Source organism: Zootoca vivipara, chromosome 11 (genome assembly GCF_965207765.1).
Source record: "Zootoca vivipara chromosome 11, rZooViv2.hap1.1, whole genome shotgun sequence".
NCBI lineage: Eukaryota > Metazoa > Chordata > Lepidosauria > Squamata > Lacertidae > Zootoca > Zootoca vivipara.
This window is the reverse complement of record NC_142594.1, coordinates 46616975-46627206: the sequence shown is the minus strand read 5'-3', so window position 1 is coordinate 46627206 and position 10232 is coordinate 46616975. Positions and strand designations below refer to the sequence as shown.

The 10232-nt window shown below is 42.4% G+C and overlaps 1 protein-coding gene across 3 annotated transcripts in view; it reads left to right on the top strand.

Moving 5' to 3' along the window:
* The first annotated feature begins 274 nt into the window (after positions 1-274).
* UBE3C (ubiquitin protein ligase E3C) overlaps positions 275-10232 on the top strand; it is a 64579-nt gene continuing 54621 nt past the window's right edge. For 2 of the 3 annotated variants that reach the window (XR_015946324.1, XM_035128957.3), the window contains exons 1-3: positions 275-831; positions 6272-6325; positions 9881-9955. Coding sequence is in view for 1 of the 3 variants with exons in the window: in XM_035128957.3 (XP_034984848.2) it covers positions 766-831; positions 6272-6325; positions 9881-9955 (195 nt within the window). In the remaining 2 variants the exon portion in view is untranslated. The remainder of the gene's footprint in view (positions 832-6271; positions 6326-9880; positions 9956-10232) is intronic. The other variant, XM_088653800.1, reaches the window with a different exon arrangement.

The following is a 10232-nucleotide window of genomic DNA, read 5'->3' as shown; positions in this document are numbered from 1 at the left end:
TTTCTTTGGGAGGGAAACTGCCTTAGGAAGCCCCGGGGGCAAAGGAAACTCCTATCTCAGAAGAGGCCAGAAGCCCCATCACAGCTGAGGGCACTACGTTGCGTATGTGGTTTTTTTTGGTGTGTGTGTGTTTGTTTGCCCCACACGAGGACCTGCTCTAAAAACTCCGCCTTGAGCTTCCTCTGCCTGTCATCCTCCTTCAAAAAGCGCCGGGCGCTCCATCTCGCTCTCCCGCCTCCCTCCCGATAGGAGGCGCGAGCGCGCCCGCGCGCCCGAGAGGCGGGAGCGCGCTGAGGGAAAGCTGCAGTCGGCGGCGGCCATCTTCTTTCAGGAACCGGCTGATTTCCACCCCCCCCACCTATACCCCCCTCCACCTCCGCTGCAAATGAGGCAGCCCCAAGCGAGACCCCTTGCCACTCACTGAGCCGTAGCCGCTGGGTGTCGGGGGAGGGGAAGCCGGAGGCACACGGAGAGACACCCACACGGGATAATTTGGAAGTGGGGGGAAATCTCCATTCCTGGCCGGCCGGGGTGCGGAAGGGGTTGTGGGAGGAAGGGGCGCCTCAGTCCTTGGCATTAGGAGCCCTGCACCGGGAGTGGGCGGGCGGGCGTGAGGCTGGGGGCTTCCTCTTGGGGTCGGGCGCCCCTTCCCCGGTCCCCACCCCCCGCTGGCTCTTTCTGCCCTGCCAAGGTGCTGCTGAGGAGGCGGCGGAGGCGGCTGCTGCTCTCTCTCTCCCCCTCTGGATGGGAGGATAAGCTGTAACCATGTTCAGCTTCGAAGGGGAGTTCAAAACCAGGCCCAAGGTGTCTCTCGGAGGAGCCAGTAAGAAGGTAAGCGCCCCCTACCCCTCCAGCCCCAGTGCCTGCGCTGCCCCTCTCAGGTCTTCGGGGGTCCCTACGCGGTTTTTGTCTCCGCCAAACCCCGTTTCCCAGCCTGCGTGCAGGTTCCGGTGGGGCCCCGCGAAGCAGGCGTGACTAAGGTTAAATCTGAGCAAACCCTTGTTTTCCACGGTGTCTCGTGTTTTCTCACCTTTCCTAATAATAGTAATCATAATAGTGATTTTTATTATCCCCCCTCACCCCAAGACCAGGGGCCTCTCTCAGACCTACTGGTGCAGCTCAGCACCAGTGTGTCCTGGGTTTGTTTTTGTTGTTAGGAGGAGAGTCATTTGTCGCCCCTGCTTTGCTCTTTTCCCGGAGAGGGTTTGCTTCAAGGCCGAAGGTTTTGGAAAGAGAAACTTGAGATGCTTTGGTTGCGAAACAGCCAGCAAAAAGACAGAGGCGTGATTGGAAAAGGGGGGGGGAAAGGGGCCACCGTCCCATTTGGGAAACTCCTGTGATGCTTCAGCTCTTGCAAGTGTCTACTCCTCAGGTCCTTTGGCATCAGCTTGGCATCCAGTTGGGTGAAACGTAATTGTGGGAGGGTAGAGCAGCGGATAGGCCTCACTCTTGTGTTGTTAGGGGGGGGGGAGAGTTTAAGAATTTAGTCTGTAATCCTAACACTGTTTGCCTGGGTGTGATTGAATTGAGTAGGCATGGTTAGGGTTGTGCTGTTAGATTCCCACATTGCACTCCTGAACTGTACAGGAGTCTGCAGAACATACTGATTCTGGACACTGCCTTTTTAATACACGATTTGAGGAAAAACCCGCTCCAGGTTTCTGAAGTAGATAGGACAACAAGGAATGCATTCCTTCTCTTTAGCCTAGGTTTTTCAGCACAATTTTATCAGCACTATTTTACAGTATTTAATTTGTAGGCCTCTCCTAGTGCTGATAAAGTGCAAATGGGCCCACTAAAAATGTCCATGCACAATATTTTTTATTTTATTTATTTATTTTAAAAGAAGTATCAGTCATCTAAATGAACGGATTAAATAGGGGTGTGTGTGCTTTTTAAGTATTGAGATGCCACAAACTGAGACCTGGCCTGGTTTCAAAACTGTATTGTGTCTTTTAGTCGTTTAGAGGCCTTATGGAAGTCATTGGTTCTTAACATAAGTTTCCTGCCTGCAATGGGAATAATAATGCTTATCTCATAGGATTGCTATGCAAAGGAACAGGTTTACCCACAAATGCAGTCATTTTGCATTTGCTTTAGTTAACTATAACGGCCTGTGTGTTTAAATGTACCCATAATTCAGAATTGAGGCAGACCTAAAAGCAACAGCTGGTCAGTCTGGTTTGAAGCTATTCAGGTAACAAATACTGTACAAGATCTTGAAGCTTGTGAAGCAGTTTGCATACTGAAAGTACTGTGTCAGTTAATAATGAAAATATGCTTTATTTTGATTCTTGATTTTTATTTTTTTATTCTGAAATTTAAAATACTTCTCATGAATTGTATGAGATGGGACATTTAAATGATATATTGTGTAATCTGCCATAAATAAATATCACAGCACACCCTTTTCTGTGCAGTGTTACCTAGGCCATATTTTCATGAATCAGATGCACATCAGAAGTATATCAGGTATGTGTAGCTATTCATCTGAATTATTGAGGAACTATCTACTGATAGATTTCTGATGGCTAGAAGCCATTTGCGTTCATTAAATCACATGTGCAATATTGTTTTCTGCACTGAAGAAAGAATAAATCTTGATATGCAAAGCCAGCAATTGGCAGGGTATGTCCTGTTCTTCAGGAATGTATCAGGTTCTTTACATCTTTTGTCATCAAATTATGAACAGTAATAGTAACGATTAAGATTGTGCTGCTTTGTTCAAAAGTTGGGCAGGAATAACATATTCTTGCTATGATTTTTAAACCTCTGTTGAATCTTAAACAACAACTAAGGGTTAGGCTAACTGTGCAATAATAATGAGCGTGATTTCTTAAGACTTAGATCAGGGATAGCTGATCTGCAGCCCAGATCTCTGCACTGACCCAATAGTTTGGTAATATGTAAAATAATTGTAGGGAAAAAAATAAGAACCCTGTTCTGCTTTGTGTGCTGAAATCTTTCTGCCTTAATTTATCCTGTGAAGACACCTCTTCTCCCTCTGGTAAAGCACTATTGCAGGAAGGTTTCGGTAGACAGGAAACAGGAATAAGCACTCTTTAGTGTTACACTGGACCAAAGTGTGCTGACAGTAGAAGAAACCAGTCAGTTTATTGTCCTTAAGATTAGATCTGCCAGGAGAAAGAATGTGACTTTGGATTTCTCATGGAGTACTGGGGGAAACTGAGCTCTTGCGGAGGCTGAAACACTTGCCTTTGCTTGCATTTAAGCTGAAAATTTATAGGGATACAGTGTTATTTATTACACTTATATACCGCCTTTCTGCCAAGGTGCCCAATGTGGTTTACAGTTCTAAAGTATTAAAACAAATGAAACAGAATGTAAAGTTGGCCAGGGTGGGGAAACAGTCTGGCTGGAGCAGGCCCTGATTTCTTTGCCTCCCTCCCTTGGTGTCTTCCTCTTGGATTATTACCTAAATCACTTGAGAAGCTCATTGGTGAACTTGTAACACATTTTCCCTTCCTTTATTATCTTGCCTCTTTCAGTTTTCCCCATCCCCTGTAAATTTGATCCCACTCCCATCCACACAGACTGCCTCCCAGAAATTGGTTTATTCTGTAAGAATTGCCATGTAAACATGAGGCCCACCCCCCTCACCTCTGCTGTGACCCCCTCTATCCAGGTAATGGTGGTGGGGACAGCTAAAGTGGGCTATGGTGGAGCTTTATAAAATGATGCAGAAAATGGATAGACCTTTCCCCCTGCTTCCCCCCCCCCCCCGCTCTCATAACACTGGAACACAGGGTCACCCATTGAAATTGATCCACAGTAGATTCAGGACAGAAAAAAAGGAAGCACTTCTTCCCACAACACCTAATTTATGGAACTTGCTGTCAAAGATGCAGTGATGGTCATGGCTTTAAAATGGAATTGGACAAATTCATGGAGAAAAGGTCTATCAATGACTATTAGCGATGGCAGCTAAATGGAAGTTCCATGTTCAGAAATGGTATGCTGCTGAATAACAGTTGCTGGAGGGAGACTGTATGAGAGGGCTGTTGCCTTCATGCCCTGCTTGTGGTCTTCCTGGAAGCAGCTGGTGTGGTGTAAATAGGGTACTGGGCTAGATGAACCTTTGTTCTGATTCAGCAGGTTCTCCACACAGTCATCCTGAAATACGTGCTTGACAGATAATTCTGTTGAAATCAGCAGAATATACCTTCAAAGAAATGTGTTTAAGATAAGGGTTTTCCCCAAGGATGCAGGAATGTGATGGATGCTTTAGTGCTGGGTCTAATGCTTACATACTACAGTACTTAGAGCAGGCATCCCCAAACTTCGGCCCTCCAGATGTTTTGGACTACAATTCCCATCATCCCTGACCATTGGTCCTGTTTGCTAGGGATCATGGGAGTTGTAGGCTAAAATATCTGGAGGGCCGCAGTTTGGGGATGCCTGACTTAGAGGCAGCTTCCATTGTTTTAATGGTTTTGTCCATTTGAAACAGCTTGCCATTGACTTCTTCTCTAGAGCTCTGTGTGAATGGAGTGAAGCAAGGGAGCCCAGGCTTTTATCCTCAGCTCCAGTTTGGCCTGAGAAAGTCACTTTACGTTTTATTTAATGCATTTGTTCTAAAGTGTTTTTTAAATGGTGAACCACCTCAGGTTCCTGAGCAGAAAGGTGGCATATAAATTTAATACAGTAAATAACACACATGGGTAAGTTACAGGTAGGTAACCGTGTTGGTCTGACGCAGTCAAAACAAAATAAAAAAATCCTTCCAGTAGCACCTTAGAGACCAACTAAGTTTGTCATAGGTATGAGCTTTTCGTGTGCATGCATTTCGTGTGTTCTGAAGAAGTGTGCATGCACACGAAAGCTCATACCTATGACAAACTTAGTTGGTCTCTAAGGTGCTACTGGAAGGATTTTTTTATTTTGTTTACACATGGGTAAGTTGCATGTCTAATAAATTGGCTATACCGTACAGTGTTACCTTGGTTCCCGAAAGGCTTAGTTGTCAAACAAATTGGCTCCTGAACACCACAAACCCAGAAGTAAGTGTTCTGGTTTGCTAACGTTTTTTGGAAGCCGAACCTGTGATGCGGTTTCCTCTTGAGTGCAGGAAGCTCCTGCAGCCAATCGGAAGCCGTGCCTTGGTTTTCAAACGGTTTTGGGAGTTGAACTCCCGGAATGGATTAAGTTCAAGAACCAAGGTACCACTGTATAGTGAGATCTTGAGTTTGGATCCTCACCTGATGACTGAAATCTATTGGGTTGACTCAGCATTAGTAATGAGGATGTAAATCTGGTGTTTATTAGCCTTTCTGATTGGTTATTGTTAGGCCTGTTATTTTCACTTTAAAAATACTGATAATAGACTTTGTAAAAGCCAGTCAAATTTACTCAGCTTCCTTCCCAGTGCCCTGAGTTTTGAATGTGGAAACAAAAGAAAATGAATACATGGATAAAGAAGGATGCACTTTGTAATGAAAGTAACTTTGAAAAGCAAAACTAGTTATAATTGTACCTGGCTTTTAAAATGCAAGTTCATTTATGAATCTCTTCACCAAATTAGGCTTATTTGCTATTGCAAATGTTTAATACTGCTTTGTGTAATCAATAGAGAAATATCTTAAGTATGTAGGCTTCACCACTTCTTTTCTGATATTTATCAAAATATAAAACCAAATAAGGCAGTATTGTTAAAAAGTTTTTCTACTGTAACTTTCCTTTTTAAATTGCTTTGATTTAATTCCTTAACTATATTATAGTTCCCTAAATACATTTCATCATGGTGCTCAAATGCAAGAAATACTTTCATATGCAGTTTTCTTTTTGCACCTTCTCTGACATTGGGCTGTGGGTGGGTATTGTTTGGAGAAAATGGGCATTTATTTAGATACTGTTCACTCAATTAAACTGCATAAATAGAAGTATGTGGCTGAAAACTTTTTTTGAGACTTTGTTGGGAAAATCAGAAATTGTAATAGATGTTTGTTCATTCATTCATTCATTCCTGTTAACTGATTGTGCCAATTGAATTCACTGCAGTTTTAAATTGTGTTAATTACTCTAGTTTGAGCAAAATAAAGAAATAATCATATTCACATTTGTGATGGAGTCCGTTAGGTAGAATGACTTTAGGCTGATTTGTTGTGTATCATTGATTGCGTAAGCACATAAAGGAGGAAGATGCATGTTACTTTCCTGCAAAATATTTTTGAAAGATGATGCTTATCTTTATGCAAAACTGTAAATGCATTTGTTTAGGTAGAAACAGAATATAATTTCTCATCTTTTCCAGGAGGAAAAAGCATCTCTTTTGCATCGCACACAGGAAGAGAGGCGGAAACGAGAGGTATGATATAAGTAAAGCCTTTTAAAATAGCTGCCAGTTGAAATATTGTATGATGAAAATGCTTATGCTTGTATTTAAAAGCACTGAACAGCTGGACCCCGAGTATCTGAGAGAATACTTGCTGCCGTTCAGTGAGATCCCTTGACAGTGCCCTCCTAGGGCTTCCTGTGCAGTGCTAGATACATAGGATTGTGTGTAGGGTTTTCTGTTTAGTGGTGGCTCCAGAATGGTGGAATTCCTTCCACAGTGAGATTTGTCTGCCTTGTTCTTTTACTCTTAGGCAGCAGAACAAGACACCCCTCTCTTGACAGGATTTTGAAGGAGGTGAAGAATGGTTAGCTGATTTTTTTTTATAGCTACCTCTTTTTTTTAAGCATTGATGAGCAGTTTGACGCTATCTATCGTCCCTTCTCTGTGTTGGAGCTACGAACTGATTTATATTAAATTAGTATTTTATTTAATTGTTTTGTATTTTTTTTTATAAGTGTAACCCTCCATGGGCCCTACTGGCAAAGGATGGTATATAAAACTCCTAAATAAATAAAATAGCTTGGATATTGGCTTTTAAAAACCTGTTTTTTAACCTGTTTTCCTCATTTTGTAGTTGCTGAATTTTTGAATGTTAAATAGTATATGGTTACCAGATTTTTTTTCAATGAATCCGGGGACACTTAAAAAAAGTCATGCTTTATTATCCATAAGTAAAGGAGGCACAAGGGGTTCACAATCCACATTAAGCCGAGCTATGGACAGGCCCTTAGAGGTTTTGCCCTGGTGTAATATTATATTCCTGTCATTTAGAAGCACTGCTTTCATCCAGGGGCAAAAGTAGACTTTATTTCACCTGGGTCAAAGACCCAGTTTGGCACACACATTTGTGTATATACACACATAGGCCTGAATGGTGCCCCCCCCCTCCTTGGAGGCTTCATCTGGGGTAAAAAAACCAGCTAGCCCCTCTCCCCCAATAGTTATGGCACTGCTTCCACCAACACAACAAATACAGCATGAGTTGGCTTTTGTAGACCTGCTGGATAGCTGTGAAATGGAAATTCTGCTGATTTGACACATAAAAGTGTACAGAACTATATTTTTTATTGCTAAAATTCATAATTGCCTCATCCCACAGATATTGCAGTGACATCTATCCACAGAAAGTTGCTAGTAGAGCCCTGAGCTCCTTCCCAAGAGGCCCTCTCATTGGTATTCTGCATTTCTCAGAATACACAGTTATACACATATATATTTTCCCAGTCACACTCAGCTTGTGACAGAAGAATCACAGAATTCTAGAGTTGGAGGGGACCCCAAGGGTCATCTAGTCCAGCCCCCTGCAATGCAGGAGTCTCAATACAAGGTCTCCCATCCAATTTGAAACCATACCGGACCCTGCCTGCATGGGTCCAGAGCGTGCTGCTTCTGCCTTGCTCCGGCTCTGTTGCTGCTGCCATGCTTCCCGGGGATTTTTAATGAAATCCGGGGACATTCTGGGGACAGAATTTGTCTGGGGACAGAGTTGCAAATCCAGGGACTGTTCCTGGGAAACAGGGACATCTGGTAACCCTAAAATAGGGTCCACCCATTACATTGTTTTGCACCAAATTTACATTTTGCTGGGATAATGTAATCAAGCATGGTACCTTAGAATTGCTAGCATGATCCTGACCACTAGCAGAAAAACTAGTTGTAGGGCTGATTCACACGCTTGTTTGGCAGACTAGAACAGTGTCTACTATGCCATTCTCCTTAGGGATTTGTATGATAATGTTTCCTGATTAACCATGGTTTACTGACATATGCATAGGCAGGAAGGAGCTGCCTCTAGCTTTCATCCTCCCCTCTTGGACTCCAACAATTTCTTTTCTTGCTTCCTGTACAGCTAGGCTTGTTGTGTCATCTGAACCAGCCAGTTCTTCTCAGTTTCAAAACAAGCTAACTTCAAGCAGTGGTTCCTGACAGTCTGTGTAGAGTTTATTAACAAACCACTTTTCTTGATCTGTATGATGCACCAAGCCTGCCTTTAAAGGAGAATGGAGCTGAAAATTCATGGAGTCATGCAGGATGGGGAGGGAAAAGGGGAGCGCCTCAGCCTGAGGCTCACTGCAGCTTCTTCCTTCTTGGGTGCATATTACTAAACTGTTTCTGTGTGTTGCGTGAAGTGGACTTCAGTGTCATAGGCACTGCCTATGTTTGAGACTGTACATACCAACCATCATTATAAAGTTGATTAACTACAACCATGGCAATTCTTTTACCTGGTCCAATGAGCAGATAATTTGCTCATTTCATTATTTGTAAGGCTCTGATGCAGAAAATGTGCACAAGAAACAAGGCACTCTGTATTTACAAGAATATATTTTGTTACACTAATGTACTTTTGAAGACGTAGCATATATCGGGAAGAAAACATGACTCAGTCTATTGAGAATAAAATCGGACACAGCTTTAAAAAAATGAGTAGTGAAATTGCTGCAGTGACCTCAGGCTTCAAACATTTGCAACTATGGGTCACTAATTGACAATTATGCATTCTTGGATGAAACCTATGCCTAATGAGGAGAACATAACTGTCTTGTGTTGTAATTCAGCTGCGTGCTGTGGAAGATCAGTTGCTGCTGCTGTTGAGATTGCTGATGAATTTTCCTGTTTTGTTTCTGTTTTTCTTATAAAAAAAAAAAGTACAAGTTGATCAGCAGGCTCCCTGTTTCCAGGGTCTGTCATTTGAATATCATTGGCTCACTTGTTGCCAAATCTTTATTCATTCAGTTTCTTATTTCTGTTCTATCATTCCTTCATTTATGTGTGCTGCCACAGTAGTGTATAAAAATCTGAATTCCACCTCAAGTAATCTTTTCCCCCTTCATATTTAACTTGTAATGCTGTATTCTCATTCCACCAACATCTATTAAATAGATATTTTAGTAGCTTCGGGTCAACATTTTCTGTTTTGACAGCCATGGGGTACATAAGGAATGCTGGGGCACAGTTGGATATGAGATGCGATGTTTAGCTTTTTATTAGCTGGTGGGAAAAGCAAGGAGCTTTGTAGGGTGGTGATGCCCTGGTCTCTAAACAATGGACGACCTGCCCAAACAGCATTTGGCTTGAGTCTTCAGCATAAAGGCTAGGAACTTAGTTTTTTTAAAAAAATAAAACAAACTTTGTTTTAAATTTGACAGATTTGACAGGAAATACATTATATGGTAAACTTGTTGGATATGTATATAATAAAGAGAGCTTGCATAACAGCAGAAAAGCATATCAGTGGAAAATCACAATGCTCTTAATGGGCATCAAGATATTTGTGTTCCTTTCAGTCTGTCCTGTTTGGCTATGGCTTGGTGTCGGGCAGCGTAAGCCCAAGTTAGGTGGAGAACCCAGACCTTCTCTACCACAAACTCCACTGCTTGTGTTCCTCTGATACTGATGAAGAGAGAGGTTTTTGTGTGTGTCAGTTTATTCATTGACTGCACAGGTGTTTTTTTCTTGTCAGTGCTTTGTTCTATTAACTACAATGCAGCAAATTTTATTTTGACCTTTGTCTTGTCTCCTTAGGAAGAAAGGAGAAGGCTGAAAAATGCAATAATCATCCAGTCCTTTGTTCGAGGGTACAGGGACAGAAAACACCAAGTAGGCATTTTTTTTATGATTGACTTTTCTTATGTGCTTCTGAGTTTGCACAGTGACCACAGAAATAGATATCTAACAGTTGACACTGTCGCTATTTCAGCCTGCCTTCTAGTGACTACTATCAGCCTGTGCAGAAACAATGTATGCTGATCTGCTGTAGAAAACCCTCTGATACTTATTACTTCCTCAAACCCACTCACTATGTAATAGCCATGTGGACAAGCTTGTACTGAATGTTAGTTCTTTTCTCCCTGTAGTATAAGACTCCTGTTCAGTG